This window comes from Felis catus, chromosome A3 (genome assembly GCF_018350175.1).
Source record: "Felis catus isolate Fca126 chromosome A3, F.catus_Fca126_mat1.0, whole genome shotgun sequence".
NCBI lineage: Eukaryota > Metazoa > Chordata > Mammalia > Carnivora > Felidae > Felis > Felis catus.
In genome coordinates this window covers 65,752,789-65,770,972 of record NC_058370.1, presented here as the reverse complement: position 1 = coordinate 65,770,972, position 18,184 = coordinate 65,752,789, and the positions used below count along the sequence as shown (strand labels likewise).

Here is an 18,184-nt window from a genome sequence, read left to right as displayed (position 1 = left end):
GACTGGTAATGTTCAGGATCTAGGCAATACATGTCCAGTGTGTGGCTGTGTTGATAAGGACACCTATTAGCTTCAAGAAGATATTCGAGCAGGAGCTGGGTGGGAGAAACACTTGAAAAGCTGGGGGTAGCAAGAGAATGTCCATAAGTTCCAGAGACGAAGCTAATTAAGAGAGTCAGCTTGGGGATGGCTTTGAGGAAGAGGTAGAAGAAGTCTAGACATTATCTTGATAATGGAATGTGACCGCAGACTTCTGAGCAAGAAAGTGCATCAACTCCTTATTTTATGATAATTAATCTGCAACGAATGGTCAGCCTGTTACCCCATGACCAAAGAAAGAAGCAAAGACAATTAAGTGTGACCCCTGTGGCCTCAATGTGCTGAGGCACCCTGTCCCCCCACCCCGAGCCCGAATCATTCTGGACTCAGCCAGCGCCCACAGAGACCACAGGACCAACTCAGGTGTTCATGTACACTCTGCTCACCATGGGGCGGAGCCACCCATTGTTTGCTAAAACAATTCCCATTTTTAGTAGTTCAATCATTAGCCAAAGGCATTGAAGAAACAAAATCATGACTAAACCTAGGAGGGTTCAGGCTCTTATTATCGACTACTTTCTAGAGCACATTTTATAGTCCTATAATAACAGTGAATATACAGATATTGACTGCCTTCTCATATGGCAGCTCCCACCTCCTCAGATTAGTCTTCATTTGGAAGCTCTGATGTGACAAAGTGGTTTTCATCCATTTGCCAGCTGGCAGGATACGTTCAGGGCGAAATACTCAAGATAGACAAAGTGAATCTTATCCACTGTTCACTCTGCCACTTGTGAAATAGAATAATATGACAAGGAGGACAGTAGCTAACACCTAGCGAGTGTCTACTTTGTACCAGACACAGTCGTAGTTACTTTACAGAAGAAGAAACTGAAGTTTAGAGAAGTTCCTTGCCCCAAATCATATACCCGATGAGCCGTGGAGATAGCGTTTGAGCCCAGAAGTCCTTAACCACCATACCAGGTTCTCAGCTCTACAGTAGGTAGCATGAGAGACGCAAAAGTAGATGACAAGGTCCCTGATAATTTTTTTTTTTAAACACATACTATTAGCTGAAACACTGAAACAAATTTAATCAGGAGTTTCCCCCTGGTTCCAAACTTCCTGTTTGCTCTGAATGTCCAATGTCAATGAGAGTCAGAATCCTACTTCTGATCAGGTCAGCAGTAATGTGGCTTCCTCAGAGGAATGTAAACTTGGCCTTTCAGCCCAAGCAGCTCAGTTTCTTCCTCTCATTCTCCCTCCCCTTTCTCATGTCCCAGTGACTTCACCCCATGCTGTGACAGGCAGGTAACACCACACAAAAACAGTTTGGGATAAAGATGATCTCACATTTAAGAAAATCTGGACCCACAAAAAAGCAATTACTGCTGAAAAACTCCTGATGATATTTAGCATTCCTTTATCAGGAGGGTAAGCACTTTAATTATAAGAGATGGTACAGGGGCAGAATGATTCTCATGACCAAAATGCACATTTCTGAAGTCAATGCATTTGGGGAAGCATGTCACGCGGGAAGCGGGTGGTGCAGGTGTGGGAGGGGGTGACAATGGATGGATGCAAACGGAGCCCAACAGGAAGGCTGAGGCACAACAGTCAGACCTCCAAGCTTTCCAGCGCAAGCACATCTGTTCAGGCCACTGGTCGCTGTCAGGCGCATTTATCAGGAGTTGCCTGTCCTGTCCCAGGGCCTCTGAGTGCTCCCAGTATTAGAATAGCACCAAGGAGAGGCCCCCTTTTCTGAAACAGTGCTTGGCCCTGAGGTCTGGCCCTGCCCTTGGTGGGCCCTTTTACTTGCACGGGGCACACGACATCACATGTCCACCATCCTGCTCCCTTCAAACAGGGGCATTACTATACCATCATTACTGCCACGTGCCTGTACCTCTGCAAGGCTTGCTGGGCCCCAAACAACTTCCAGAGGCCTTTCTGTGTGCATTAGCTGATTTAAATCTTTCAATTTATGCTGAGACTGCAGGCCTGGCCACCTTATTTATTATTAGCAGCTCCATTTTATAGATGAGGAAACTGGGGCTCAGGGAGACTAGGTCATTTGCCCAGGACGACACCAATTCGTAAGTGGCTGCGCTGGGGCTTGAACCTGGGACTTCAGTATTAGTTTGTTAGGGCTGCCATAACGGAGTACCACAGACCGAATGACTTAAGGGAAATTTATCTTCCGAGGCTACAAATCCCACATTAAGGTGGCAGCAGGATTGGTTTCTTCCGAGGCCTCTCTCTTTGGCTTGTAAATGCGTCCTTTCCTGGGATCTTTACATGGTCCCTCTAGGTGCATTTCTGTGTCTCAATCTCCTCTTCTTCTAAGCACACCAGTCATATCAGATTAGGGCCCACCTATGTGACCTCATTTTAATTTTTACCTCTTCAAGGGTCCTCCCTCCAAATAAGCAGCCACGTTCTAAGGTTTGGGGGATTAGGGCTCCAACATATGAATTTGGAGGGGATGCAATTTAGCACATAACATCCTCTGACTCCATAACCTATTCATCTAACAAATATTTCTGGAGCCTCCTAGGTGCCAAGGATTGTACTTAGTACTTCTGTAAATGCTTTCTCATGCGATTCTCAAAAGCAGGCCCGGGTAATTCCACAGAAGAACGAGGGCACTACATTTCAAGCAGCTTGAGGATCCCGCCCAGGGAAACACTACAAGACTAGGCAGAGCCAGGATGCGGCCGCAGTTCTCTGAGTCCGAACTCAGCGCTGTCTCCAACATACAACTCTGCTGCCCACGTGAAATCACAGCTGGCCTGTCAGGGAGATGGGACATTGGCGGCGGTGGGGCAGGTCTTCAGAAAGATCACAAATCCCATGGATAATGGCAGTATCTACTGCCAGTATCTAATGGCAGGGGCTGCTGTGAGGATTGAATGAGTTAATAAGTGGGAAGCGTGCAGAACAGTGTCTGGTTTGTAACAAAGGCTAAATAAGGGTCTTGCTATTCGTGGTTGTCATTGCTGCTGCTGTGGCTGTTGTTGTTGTTGTCGTTGTTGTTATTATTATTGACTTCTGGATAAAGAGAGTAGCTTGAATAGCCACAACAACTTTTGTCTCCTTCCCAAAATTACACACAAAGGCCTAATTACACAAAGATGGGGAGAAGAAGAGAAGAAACAACAGCAACACAACGTTGGAAGCTGGCAAGCAAAGGGATGAGTGGTGAATGACTTAGAAGACCCGAGAAAGAGCTGAACCCAGGACACGCCATGGGGAAAGTCAAGAACAGCTACACGTACGCTGTAGAATCTCCCGTCCTCTGTCCCACCCAAAGCTCAGGAATTTGCAGTAACGTTTACTTCTGGAGAGGACGGTGGAGAGAGATAAAATAAAAACAGTTGGCTGAAAAGGAGCCATAAACCCAATTCTCTTCTTCACTCTGCATAGCCCCTTCCCTGCCCCCAGAGGTTTATTCTCTGGAGAAGAGAAACAGAGAGTCTCTGGACACAGGGTAGGATGGGGCAGAGGGCAGGCACCAGGATACAGAACTGGAAATGGAGGATTCAATGGACAATGTATCCTGGGAGCAGGGCCCTCCAGGTCTCCCTCCTCATGTGGCTCCTATGATGGAGCCTCTTGTGGCTGCTAAGCCCTCTCTCTTCAGGCAGGATGCTAGAAGAGTCTTCTCAGGGCAATCTGAACATTCTAAGAGGAAAGTCCGAAAAATATTGACAATTGGGGCCTCCCAACTATGTAGCCAGCCATATTAGTCCACAAGCAAGCCCAAGTTGACCAATCCAATACCCAAATGACAGTTCCAGAAAGAGAAAACAGAAGGAATCATTAAAGAAGTATTTTCCAGAATCGAAGGACATGATTTTCTAAATTGTAAGTCTATCCAGAGCCCAGTGCAATGGACGAAAAATGGCCTACCCCACATCATTAAGTAATCGCCAGCCTCCAGAAAAAAAGAAATAGATCTTTACCAAGGGATCAAGAATAAAAATAGCTTGGGACTTCTTAAACAGTAACACTGGAAGTTAGAAGGCAATGGAGCAATACCTCCAAATTTTGAGTGAAAATGGATTTCAATCTAAAGTTCTATACCCAGCCAAAGTCTTTAGCAGGGTTGAGAGTAAGATAAAGACAGTTTTATATACAAAAGAAAGGTCTCAAAAATTTATATCCCATCCTTTTCTTCAAAAACCTTCTGGAGCTGCTTCACCATATCAAAGGAATACATGGAGAAAGGGGAGATGGGGGACACAAGACCCGAGATTCACAGAGGAGAGAGGCCAAAGGAAGCCTGGCAGCAGGGGAGGGAGAACGCAGGATGACAGCTGGACGGCAGCCACGGGGACGGTGTTCAGACTGGAGCGGTCTGGAGGGCTCCAGGAGAGTTACCCATGAGCATGCAGTTGATAGAATACCCACTGCATGGAAAGATCCTTCAGAGAGATGTGGACAATTTGTAGAGTTTGTGTTGAACTAATAACCATGTAGAAAGCAAGGAGATAATGATGATCTCCAGGGAAAACAAAGAAAATGTATAGGAAAAGTAATGATAGCTTACCACAGGGCTTAGTTCCACATAGTCTTTCACTGTCATAATAATGTACACAACGTATACTCATTAACCATGACTGCAGTAAACTCTAAGGAGAGGAAGGGAGGAAGGGGGGTTGGTACCAGAGTGTGGATGTGGGTGGGGCAGGGAGCAGGTAGAGGGTGGGGCAGAGAACCAAGCTCTCACTTCCACAGTGGAAAGTCACTATAGAACGCCTAAAATAAAGTCTGACAAAAGTAACAATAAAGCATGCTATTTAGGAATACAAAGGTCCATATGAAAGGCAGCAGCTGGAAAGATTGCAAATGGTTATCTCTGTGGAAGAGGAAACTGGGCAAGAGGGAGAGTGGAAAATGGCTTTTTATTGGCTTAGGCACCTTGTAGAACAGTTTGAATCTTTATCTATATGGGTATCTCTGATTAAAATAACATCGAAGCTTTATAGTGCCTCAGTGTGTAAACGTTGGGGAGTTACTGCTCAGCTCCGGTTTCAAGTTCTACATCTAGAAAATAGAATTGGATTAGACTGTCTCTGGGCCCTCCTTGATTTAGCATTTGAGATTCCTGCCACCCTCTCATTACACACTCAGGTCTGACATCCTTAGGAGTATTTTATCACAATATCATGTTCTAGAATGGTTGGGGAAAGGCTGACAGTAAGGGACAGCGCTTTGTGAGGGAAAAGATCCCCAAATGTCCTAGGAGATTTTCTGAGGGCAGGCCACAGAAGTCTGGGAAGGAAGAAGGAAGAAATGATCCTAATCCCTCCTCCTCCTCTGCTTTTTTTAGCATTAGAGAAATCGAGAATGTAGTGAAAGAAGATAGGACTCTAAATATTAGGACTTCCATTTGTTAGCACAGGCTTTAGCTGGAGACCTTCACCAAGTCAAGAACTGTCTAACTGCCAATGGCAGGAGATGGCTCTGGGGATCAAGGCAGGCCATCATTCCCCAAACTAGGCACACATGTTCCCCCTTGGACTAGCAGGAAACAAGGCTAGTGTTTATATCATGACTCTGTGTGCATTTTCCAGGGGGTTCTGGCTTGCGAGCATAGCTAGAGACCTCACTGTGTCTCCAGCTCTGTCGAGGGAAACCCCCCTCAGCCTCCCGTTGTTAGCTTTGTCCCCCAGTCCTTCTGAGGACAATGCATTTAAAATTCACGTTTATTAGGTATTCTGAGGTTTTACCTAAATCTTTGTTCCATGTTTCTCACTCTTATTTGACTTCTTGTGAACATGATCATCAACAAGGAACGTCTTTTCTAAGCACCTCTTGAATATAGAGTGATCTAGAGTGAGCCAAAGCAGAGACACCCTTCTCTCTCCTCCCGGTGCCCCACTGCCCCCACTTCTGACACCGGGCATGCAATAGGCCCCTAGAGCAGGATAGCTCTTGGGGAGCAGTGGTGATGATGTCTTGTTACAGATGGAAAGTTCTGAAGAATTAACAGAGGAGAGCAGTAGAAGTCATTGTCCCCTGTGCTAGATCAAGACAAAATTTTAGTGATCGCAGTGAGACATCATTCATCAATGAGGCTTCCCATGAATAAAATGCCTTGTCATTTCCCACTTGCTTTCAGACCCTTGACCTGGACCTGGTCAGTGTGACTTCCAGGAATCACGCTCTGCTCCTGCATGAGGGAGACAACGCAGGCACTGTCTGAGCTCCAGGTCAATGGAGGCCAGTCACAAGGAGGTTCGGCAATTTGCGCAAGAAGAATTCTCAAAGGATTCTCTAGAAACTGTTGAACTATTTTACCGTGGATGGCTGCAAGGCTGGTGAAGGGAAAACTGACTTCATCCTTCACTCTGCTGCTTAAATTTTTATTTTTCCTATGATTACTACTTTCATCATTTAAAAAACGGAATCAAATTGTTTAAGAAGGAAAAAGGAATTCATTCTTCTAATGTGATTCCAGGAATCCCTTTTGGAGCCTGGATTGGTTAAAAGATCTCCAATGTTCTTTCAATACATTTTAATAAAAATCAAGATACAATGAGATAGCTAACCTTTATTGGGGACCTACTGTGTGGCAGGCAGGATTCAAAATTACTTAGGCCTATCAGATCACAAAATCTCTACGACCTCAAGAGATAGGTATACACAACTATCATTCCCACTTTAGAGGTGAGGACACTTAGGCGTCAAGTGTTAAGACGCTTGGCCAGTGTGACAGCGGCCATGTTCTCCACCACCCTCTGCCACAACGGTCCTGGCTTCCGAACTCTAAAAACACAAAAGATACATTCCTGTCTGCCAAGCTTTTGGTTCACTTCCCAGGGGCCCCCAGCCGTCCTCTGTCTGGGGTGGATCACACTGTCTTTCTCTCTCATGTTGCACACACAGAGAGAGGTGTGCTGAGAGTCAGCTGCTCCCAATAGAGCAGCTCAGAGGAAAATGGACAGGCACCAAGCCTGATGTAGAGGAAGAGAAAGTTCTCTGAACTCACGCTTTTTTTTTTTTTAAGGCAGATTTTTTAAAGTTTTTTTTTTAATGTTTGCTTATTTTTGAGAGAGACAGAGCGCCAGCAGGGGAGGGGCAGAGAGAGAGGGAGACACAGAATCCGAAGCAGGCCCTAGGCTCTGAGCTATCAGCACAGAGCCCTACGCGGGACTCCTCCTCCTGAACAGTGAGATCATGACCTGAGCTGAAGTCGGACGCTTAACCGAATGAGCCACCCAGGCGTCCCTGAACCCACTCTTAAAGAAGGCCCACCCTTCAAAACCTCTACCTTTCACGGTGTATGTGTGTGAAGGAGGGAAAGAGATTCTTTTTAAGCCATAGTTGGGAAGAGCGGACCCACAGTGAGCCACACAGAGGAGTCCCAGGAACGCTGGGCAGGGGACACAGAGACAGTGCCCTGTGCAGCCTGGTGCTGGAGCCTGGCTCAAAGATGAGAAGAAAGGGGGCTATGGGCCCTCTGTTGTTAAGTGTGAGCCACCAGCCAGAGAAATGACTTTTTTCCTCAGTTCTTGAACGCTGGCCAATTAGCCGCTAATTAGCATGTATATAAATGCCAGAAAGAAGGCCGGAAAATTCAATCTCAACTCTAGCCATCAGCTTCCTCCTCCAAAACCTGGCCTTGCCAATCTCCTAAGTAAGACCCTGGATCACACAAAATAGGGTCTCCGCCTGGGCTTCAGGACAGAGGCAAATGGCAGAGATAGTGTCTCTAGCCAGCGGCATGCAGACAGACTGCCCCTTAGCACAAAGCAACATGGGAAATAGAGATCATACCATGCTCATTAATCCATAAAATGACAGATATGAAGGAACTGGGGGGCCTTTTAGGGTCAAGGAGTTAGGAATGCTTCCAACACAGACTTTTAATCGGTACGCACCTATGAGGGAGCAGCCCCCTGGACTGGAAGGCTCTGGAACATTACATACATGAGGAACAAATATTTAGTGAACACCTACTATAAGCAGGCTACTGTTCTAGGCCAACCAGGTAAGGACTCTTGTGTGGAGTTCTCAACCACGGAACAGGCATCTTAAGTAAAAATATAAGCCCTGCAAAGAGAATCTGCTAAATGCCTGGTATGGAGAGACGTCATGTTGCTCAGGGAAGGCACGATTGCCAGGACAGCCTGGGTGGTCAGGGAAGGCCTCACACAGCAGGGGAGCTTGGCATAGTTCCAAAGGCACAATTGAATTTTTCTCGATCTGTGGTCCCCAAGCCACCTGAGGAACACTTTACAAAAATAGAGATTCCTGAACCCCATACCAGACCTACTGAATCAAAAACTCTAGGAATGTTACCCTGGAGTTGCTAGTCTTTCTTAAAAAAGATATTATAATTATGGCAAATTTAAACATATAAACAGTAGATAGGATACTGAAGCCCCAGGTACCTATCGCCCAGCCTCAGCAATCATAAACTCATGGCCGTTCTTTTCTCGCTGATACCCTTATTGGTTTCCCCTCCTCCAGTATTATGGAATCTACACACCTTTTAAACCAGGGACTCAGAGGCAGTCAGAACACGGATGTGAACTAGGAACTGCTCATTGATGAAGACACAGATTAGAAGCAAGGGATTTCCAGGGACAGGTGTACAAAGGCTCAGAGAAATGAAAAAGAATGGTACTGGGGGAGGGGGAGGGGGAGGGGGAGAATGGCAAATAATTTGGAACACTTAGAGGGTGGGATATGTGGTTAGAAGGAACAGTGATAAGGGTCACAAGATCACTGGGGCTACTGGGGCCCAGTTAGCACATGTGGTGTCTTTGTGAGAAACACAGTAAGGCATCTCCTCTGGGTAGAAAAAGCACCCCTTTCCTGGGCTGAAACCACCCACAGAAGCAGAGCTGACCTGGATGCCACCCTCCATTCACTGCCTGTGCCCTTCACTGCTAAGCCATGTCCAGACCACAGACCTCTGCACAACAGGGCCAGGGCACGAGGGAGTCTGAAGGCCAGAAAAGGGGACTGTGCTTTATCTTTAGGGGCTGAAGGATGCTAAAAAGGGGAGCATGTGACAATCGTGTGCTTTCAAAGAATGCTGGGCAGCAAACGGAGGGAGGACAGAGAGGAACGATGGGACACCGAGAAGCGGTGAGGGAGTCAGGTCAGTAAACTACTGGAAACTCACCTGGGAAGAAGGAAGAAGGCCCCCAAGGTCAACTCTTGAGAGAGAGAGGTTTGGGATAGAGATCTTGTTTGGGGGTCTGGGGATAACTGGGGACTGGATATAGTGACATAGAGTTGCTGGCACACAGGAGTCATCTGAAAGCATGTAAATGTTGAAATCTCTCGGGCAGAGTATTTAGGGTGGGAGTAAGGAGGGATGAAGGCCCTGGGGAAAACCAGCATTTAGAGAATGGACGTTGGAAGGGAGAAGCAGCCGGGCTGGGTAATACAGAGACTGAGGAGAAAGGGTCAGGGAGGTGGGAAGGAGGGGGGGGGAGGGGAAGGTACAGTGCATAAAAGCCGATAGAGCAAGTGTTCACAACTGTGATGAGACAGACTTGGAAAGGAGAAAAGTAGAAATGTAAGGGAAAGTCAAGTTTTGGAATACCTGGGATGACAAGCCTAAGAGTCTGGACTTGGACCTGAAAAGGCAGAGTAATAGGTGTCATGGCGTATAGCACGAGCTTGCTTATCAGTCACTTAGACTTCCCGGGTCTGTCACTGACCAAGTAGGGCCTTGGGCAAGCTATTTAAGGGGAGTCTCTGAATCCCTGCCTGTAAACTGGACAGTTTATACCCACTCCTAACAGGGATGGAATGCGGATGACATCTCAAAGGACAGAAATTCTTCCTCCTGCCACTGGCACCTAACAGTGCACTGCCTTGCAGGATGGGTGAGCCCTTTGCATACGTAACTCCTGTATCTGGAACTGGCTTGTGAGCTGCTCTGGGGGCAGAGATTAGGGTCTTAAACTAATTGAAGTCAATGGTCATTTGTTGAATATTTACTATGTGTAAGACAAGAAGAGTATGTAAAATAAGATGATTGAGGGCTTGAAGAAGAAGAAGAAGAAGAAGAAGAAGAAGAAGAAGAAGAAGAAGAAGAAGCAGCAGCAGCAGCAGCAGCAGCAGCAGCAGCAGCAGCAGAAGAAGAAGAAGAAATGGTCCTTTAAGGTTGTTTGCAACTTGGTGAAGGATCCACAGCGATGCCTACTGCTAACACAAGGTGGACAGCGGTAGGTGCAGCGACGCAAGTCTCAAATCCCATTCATTCCCAAATTGCAAATGGAAGTGATCAGCCTGGAAAGACCTGCTCTGGCTGGTGAGACCAGGCTTTGTGCAGGCAGGCAGTGTTGTGTGAGGCCGCTGGGCTGGACAGGGGAGGGAATAAGCATGGGAAATTGGGAATTGGCAGGTGAGTTTGAGAAAAGCTACGAACCTTGGCGAGGTCAAAACAAGGTGCTATGAGGAGTAAGGAGAGAAAGGTGTCCTGGGCTATAGAGCAGATACAGCCTAAGCTGAGCCCCACTGAGTCACACGCTGGTATAATTCCGTAACCCCTCCCCCAAGTATGGTGGCAGCTGTGACTTAACTCTAACCAAAAGAAGGTGGAAAAGATGATACGCTATCACTATTGTGATTATGTGACATTATAGGAAAAAGGACTTTTGCAGAGATAATAAAGGTCCCTAATCATTTGAGTGAAACCAAAGGGAGATGATCCTGGACAGTCCTGATCTAATCATGTGACCCTTTGAAAAGAGGACCCAAGCCTTCCCTGAAGGTAGAGACTCAAAGCAAGAAAGGTTTTCTTTCCTGCTGGTCTTGAAGAAGCCAGCCATGTGCTTCGAAGAAATGAATTCTGCCTACAAGCACATGAGCTAAGAAGAGGACCCCACACTTCAGACAAGCAGGCAGCCTGGCCTGACACCCTAATCGCAGCAGAGAGACCCCGAGCAGAGAGCTGGGGCACATGATGTCTGAACTCCTGACCCATGGAAACTGGGAGATAATAAATGAGTGCTGTTTTAAGCCCCGAAGTCTGTGGTATTTTGTTACAGAGCAATAGGAAACAAATACATGGACGCAAGATGCGGAGGGCCATGACTAGGGGCTAAAGAGCATGGGCTTTATTATGTAGGCCACGGGGAGGTCCTGACTATTTTTGAGCAGAGAGATGCATACTTTAGGAAACTAAGACTCATCAGTAGAAAGGAAGTCTGGGGGGCGGTTGGTCAGAACCCCTTCAAGAGCATTTACTCAGAGCACTATTCCCAGGAGAGAGTCAGAAAAGTTTTGGTGACTAAGTTCTAGGTTGAACCCAGCCAGCTATTATTCAACCCAATTTAAAAAAAGGGGGGGGGGAGCAAAAGCAATGGACAGTCATTGAGAAAACCTTAAGGAACTTTAGTGTCCTTATTGCTAATTATAAATATTTACTCCCCCCGGAATTCCTGACCTCACAGAAGAGCCTGCGTAAATAGCCCTGCTCCCTTACTGGAAAATCAGTGTGTGTGTGTGTGTGTGTGTGTGTGTGTGTGTGTGTGTGTGTTCTTGGAAAGGGGACAGGGCGGCAGTAAGGGACTGGATGATCTGCAGTCACTTCCTGTTGGATATTGTCTAGCTCCCTTCCCCTCCTCCTCCTTGAATCATAAACCCAGAGACCCCCAAGCAACTCCTCCTTCTCTGATTCTATCTGCTGGAGACAACTAAGCCAAACAAACTCAGGAAGTGGCAAGAGGTTGGGAAGGGAGGAAGTTCATGGCACAGAAGGAAAAAGTAAGGAGAATGCCCTGATGTTGAAGGAAGAGGGTGGGGAGAGAGAGAAATGAAGGTCACCCCAAGGTCGCTCGGCGCCAAGCCTTTAAAATGTTGTGTTTGGGCTTTCAATCAAAACTGGCACAAACGGTGGGCCAGATCTCCTGGGGCTATTCAAATATTAACATTCACAGTGATAAACAGCCCCCAAAAAAGTCCTCTGTGAGCAAATTGGAACAAACAACTAATCTAAAGCGGGTTGCTAAGAGACCAGTTGGGCAGGAGCCAAAGTCAGTTCAAGTGCCTGCAGAATTCTTTATTTTCTCGCTGTCAGGGAAGGGAGGCGGAGGAGGAGGGAAGAGCTACCTGTAGATGACTCCATGTTGGTGGAGGAACATGAGGGCTGACGTAACCTCTGCAGCATAGAACCGGGAACGAGGCTCATCGAATTTTCGAGAGCGCTGAATCTGGAACATGAGGTCTCCACCATTGACATACTCCATGACAAAAAAGAGGCGGTCCTGAAAGGAGAACAGAAAATGCCATTTAGGTATTTCTACTGCAGCTGCCCACGCAGGCCAGAGAGGGTATCGTGAACCCGACACAACAGAACTCGAGGGGGAAGAGGGTGCAGAGGTGAATGAGTCCTGGTAGCACCCAATCCAGACAGAAGACAAATAATGCAGACAGCACACAGATTAGGGTATGAGGTGTTATTTTAAATCTCTTCCTCTGTTTTATTTTTATGAACATCAGCTTAGTCTAGTGGAGAAAGCCCAAAGCTGACAGAAAGGAGACTTGGGTCTTTGTCTGATTTCTGTGACGACCTTGGAGTGTGTCCTTGGGCAAATCTCTGCCCCTTTGGAAGCTCCAGTTACCTTTACACGTGGGGTAGGTTGGATAATGGCTCCCCAGAAGAAATCCATGTCCTAATCCCTTAATGTGCAAATGTGACCTTAGCAAAAAAGGACTTTGCAGATGTGCTAAGGATCTTGAGATGGGGAGTTATTCTGGATCACCAGGGTGGGCCCTAAATGCAGTCACAGTTGTCCTTATAAGAGAAAAGCAGGGGGGAGTTTTTTGAAGCAGGGAGGCAATGTGGCCTCAGAGGTAGCGACTGTGATGTAGTCCCAAGCCAAAGAACATGGCGGCCACCAGAAGGTGGAAGAGGCAAAGATGGACTCTCCCCTGGGGCCTTGGGAGAGAGCAGGACCCAGCCCACACCTTGATTTTGGCCCAGTGACACTGGTTCCAGACTTCTGGCCTCTAGAGCTGTGAGAGACTGGATTTCTATTGTTTTAAGTTCCCAAACTGGTGGTGATATGTTAAAGGCAGTCCTAGGAAACTACTACAAAGTAATGAGGCTGCAAGTGCCCCTTCTGCGAGGGCCACTTTTCATTCTGGAGGAGGTTCCTTCTGGGATTCCCATCTTGGCACATTTTCCTGTGGATTCCTCCCTCAAGGCAGCCTTCTGAATGGCCCGACCACACTCCTACCTCATGGGAGGAGGGGCCTTCTTTATCTGCCCTACGTGAGCACGTTACATGAGCATGTGCGAGGCAGATAGATGGATATTCACTTTGCGGTGAATTTCTTGACTACTATTTCCTAAGGCTGTGGGGGTGTGGGGTGCTGGGCTGGGTAGGAGACAAAGAATGACGAGCCAGCACTGTCCCTGCGGAACTTATGATCCAGGGGTAGAGATGAGAAATGGGCAGAATGAAAAGCAAAAGAGGAGCAGAGTGTCTTAAAGATGAAAGAGCAAGAGAAGGGTGGGTTCTCTAAGCCAGGGACCATGGAGGATTCTGGACAGAGCTAGGGCCTGAGAAAATGAGGATGCGGGGGTGGAGGGCATGAACAAATCCCAGGATTTGGGGACAGAGTGAGAATGCCCAGGACAGGAGCTGAGCAGCTCAGCGGGGGAGGAATGTTCATGGAGCAAAGGGAAAACATTGATGTTGGAGAGGCCAGAGGAACAGAGCACATTCTTAACATATAGACAGAGTCTGAGTGAAGCTGCCAGGAGGAGGTGAGCATAGTGTTTTCAACCAAAATTAGTAGAAACACTTCCATTAAGACTGACTAAAAATCACAATACTTCTTTATTCATGAAGCAGTCTTGATAGCATATTTACTTTACAATTGGAAGTGCTCTGAAAACAAGTCCCCCGTTAAGAATTGTTATGAATTCAGACTGCCTTCTCCTCCCACAACAGTGTCCAGATTTATTCAAGCTGTATTGGTATTCACAAAGGGCCTAAGGTCTGGCTTCTCTTCCATTTGTCTTCTTTCCCCTTCAAGACCTGCCTTGTTTTCTCCCCCAAGTATGATTCTGACTCAAAAATACACAGGCTGCCTTGCCAACCATTCACTCAATCATCCACTCCCCATTCAAGCCTTCATTACAAGAACCAAATGCCCAGGCTGACCCCAGCCCAATGACACCAGGATTTCTGAGGGTGGGACTCGGGCATTGGTAGCGTTCAAAGCTTCCCATGTGACCTCAACGTGCAGCCAGGGTTCAGAATCAGTCTTCCATCTGGTTTCTGCCAAGGTGTTTTGCATCTGTGAGATACATGGATTATAAGCTATTCGGATTTTCCCTCTTCTGGTTTCAAGGATACCCCAAGAACACGGGTTTGTGTATCGGAATCACACGAAGACTTGTTAGAACATGGATTCCACCCCTCGTTCCCCGAGGTTTTGATTTGGAAGACCTGGGGTGGTGAATCTGAGAATCTGCATCTCTAACAAGTTCCCAGGTGATGTCAACGCTGTTGGTCTGGGGACCCCACTCTGAGAACCGCGGCCCTGAAGCACTGGGGGCAAGCCTTTCCACCCAGCAGTGCAGCTGTGTCACGTATCCGACGCTGCCCTGCTCTAGCTGAAACACGCCATCAGAAACAACTGCTACAGTGCCTTCCTATGGTCACCAGCCAGGACTTGGGCTTTAGCAACAATGCTGCATTTCCTCAGCTGACTTTGAAAGAATCCAAATCTTTCAAGAGGAGAAAACTTCGCTTTCCCATGCCCCTCCCCACTCCCTGACTGCTTTTTATTCCACTAACCCCAGACACACAACATTTAAGAACAGGGTCCATGGAGTGACGGAGAAGAGCTCCCTCCTGAATCTGTCACTTACTGGCTATCTGAGCTCGGGCAAATGACTTCATTCCTGTCCTCAGTTTTCTCATCTGTAAAAAGCAGATGACATAGGACCTGCCTTACAGGTGTCTTACGGGGGATGAAATTATATGTTAAGATGCATGGTTCACGACTGGTACTCTGTGAAGGTGGCCTATTCCTATTGTCACTGATGGCTGTATAGCTGCCACCATTACCAAGTCTTCATTTTCCTGTCCTTTTAGCAGCATTTTCTCGTGATCACATCCTCTTCCTGCAAACGCTTGGCTCCCTTGGCTTTTAGGCTGGTTTCCTCCCCATGTCTCAGGCAGGTTGTCTTGTGCCTACTCATGTGAGCATCCTGAGGGAGGTTAAATCCCTTACTGTATCTCCAGCAGCTAGAATGGAGCCCGGCACCTAGTGGGTTACTAGTGTGTCTTTGTCGAATGCACAAGTTCTTGAACATCCACCATGCGTGAGGCTCTAGTTGCTGGAAATTCAACAGTAAATCAGAGCTGGTTTCCCGTGTTATTTCTATTGTTAACCTCACTTTGAGTTATTCCAACATTAGCTCATTCTGAACTTCTGTTTTAACCTTTCTACTCAATATACCTCAGTGTACATGGCCCCAAAGCAGAATCAACCCTTTTTAGATAGGATGGACTGCTGCTAAAGCAAGATCAGTTTTTCACTCCCCCTCCCTCTGTTCAGTGAGTTTGGATCCTTTCTGACCTCCACACCTAACACATCTGAGAAGCATGTTTTGATGCATAGTGAGAACCTCAAGTCATTCTGGGAACTGCTTAATTACATAAACTGAAATCAAAAGAAAGCTGGCAAACCCAGCAGCTACTCGTTAATCCCCTCTTGGCATCAGTAGAAAACAAAACAAAACAAAAATCCAACTTCCTGGTAAAGTAAGCAAATATGTTTTCTGAGGTAACCAAAGGTTTTAAAAGCCTTATTCCACCTCCTCCTCCCTTAATCTCACCTGAATGTCTAAAAAGTTACGGTCTTGTGATAGTAAGTAAAATAATAAAATTAGGAAAGAGATTATATGTCATGGCCATTTAGGGTAAGAATAGTTAATAATGACCTACAAGCCGGAAGGGCCACACCGTGTGTTTGAAATTCCCATTGGGCTCTGTTTTCCCAGAGCGCTAACCTTTCCTGCCTTTGAAGGGAAAGCTGGGCCTGCCCTGTTCATCTTTCAAGGTGTGATGGATAGCCAGAGGCTTCCTCTCAACAGCACCACATGTCCTGCCAATTGGATTTGTTTGGACGCACATTCTCCATCATTTGTTAGCTGTTTATATGTGCAAAGATTCTATCGCTTTTGAATCAATTTCACATGAGTGCCCAACAAAAGACTGGACTTGGAACAGTCCTCCTTTGATGTGCCAGTGACAGGATGAACGATTTCTCCAATGCACCATCTAAGGGAATCATGGATCCTCACTTCACACTCTGTGACATCTCCTTGACCCCTCCACATCTACACCATTTAATCTATCAGTTCAACAGGTCTTTCTTGGGTGTCCAGCCCTGGAGTGGGTACTTGGGGGGATATGAAAGATAACATAAGCCAAGGCTTTGGTTTCAAAGAACTAGAAACTGAACACGGGAAACCACAAAAAGCAACACAAAATGTTCTATTGTTATGTACGAATCAGATCGTGAAAGCTATGTATCTGGGTCATTACTTTCTAGCCACCATAGAGAGTAATCATCTGTCATCCAGGCCTTAGCACTTATGATCATTATAGGAAAGAGTCATGGGAAAACCCTTTTTATATTTTATTTTCCATAATATCACTGGTCCTGGTCGAAGTGGCCATTTCTATAGGAATTTGGATGACACAAATCTGAATTAGAGTCAGGAGGGGGGGCGGGTGGAGGAGAAGTCCTGGCAAGTGAAAGGAACAGCCCTCGAGGACAGAGGGAAACAGAAAGGGACACTGCATGTGGGGATGGGGAGGCTGGGAGCAAGCAGGTGGAAAAAACTTGCTATCTAGGAAATGGCATAAACTCTGGATGTGGGTAGGAAGACAGACTGGGTGGTGGGGGTGGTACAGGGAGGAAGTGGTTCTGAAGACACAGGAAGGAACCAAAGAACCCTAGAAATATTTCTGAGTTGTGAAATGGCATAAAGAAAGCTGATTTTATGCAAAGCTATTCTGGAAGTAGACTTCAAGATGGAGTGGTAGAAGGCAGCCTGAAGTTATTCCCACTGTTCCCTATTGCCACTGTCCTAAATACTTCATTATCTTTGAACAAGAACAACAAGCCATCCTTCCTCCTCTCTATTACACTTCCTTGGTAGAACCAAAGGAAAAATCCAATCACTCTGGGAAACTTAACCAAAACAATTTTTAATTTGTTTTTTATTTTTTTAATGTTTTTGAGAAAGAGAGACAGTGAGAGTGGGGGAGGGGCAGAGAGAGGGAGACACAGAATCCGAAGCAGGTTCCAGGCTCTGAGCTGTCAGCACAGAGCCTGATGCGGGGCTCAAACTCATGAACCATGAGATCATGACCTGAGCTGAAGTCAGATGCTTAACTGACTGAGCCACCCAGGTGTCCCAACAATTGTATTTCCCCGCAAAGAAAGCAAGCCATCATCACAGGAAACATCCTTTTTCTCACTGGAGACTCAACTCTCAATTAATAGAGAAGAGTCTCGTGTGAATAAGAATTAGGATTAGTGATGTCAGCGTCCCGATGCAATAACAAAAATAATTATCACTTAAATAATGTTGTCTACAAAAAATCATTTTCACACATTCTCAGTCCTTCTTCTCATAGGCCTTCTCTTCCTTTTGTCTCCCATCGTTCAAAGGCCTTACTTGAGTGTAATGACCTTGTTGTGATATTTCCTCAAATTCAGATTTATCTCAACTGAATGCCTATCACAATAACCGATTCTGCCAACAGCAATGGTAGCATGGGAAATAGAGAGTGGGTTTTCACATGGCTGTGTCTTGTAACGATCTTCTAGAAGCCATCAAGGGTAGAGTCTACCCTACTTTGGGTAAAAGGGAGACACTTATTTTCATGTGGGAAAGCCTTAATCAGAATTGGCCAAATAGTAAAAATTCCACTTGACAGTTTGTCGGTTGAGAAGGTCTAAGCTTCATTCAGGTACATTTGATGTTTGTCTCCAATTGCTTAAAACTATGATTATTTGACATACACAGGATGCCCCAAGTTTAAAGTGACCTAAAGCTGTAGCACACTGACTCACCCAATAAAGTTCAAATAAACATTTCCTGCCTCTGACTAGAGCTTCACTTTGCTCAGAGAAC

At 46.3% G+C, this 18,184-nt stretch overlaps 1 protein-coding gene across 5 annotated transcripts in view; it reads right to left on the bottom strand.

The window, feature by feature from the left end:
- The window catches only part of PRKCE (protein kinase C epsilon), a 502,312-nt gene that overhangs the window by 76,034 nt on the left and 408,094 nt on the right, over positions 1 to 18,184 (bottom strand). For all 5 annotated transcript variants that reach the window (XM_011281033.3, XM_019827139.3, XM_045055096.1 and 2 more), the window contains one exon: positions 12,124 to 12,278. In XM_011281033.3, the coding sequence (XP_011279335.1) occupies positions 12,124 to 12,278 (155 nt within the window). The remainder of the gene's footprint in view (positions 1 to 12,123; positions 12,279 to 18,184) is intronic.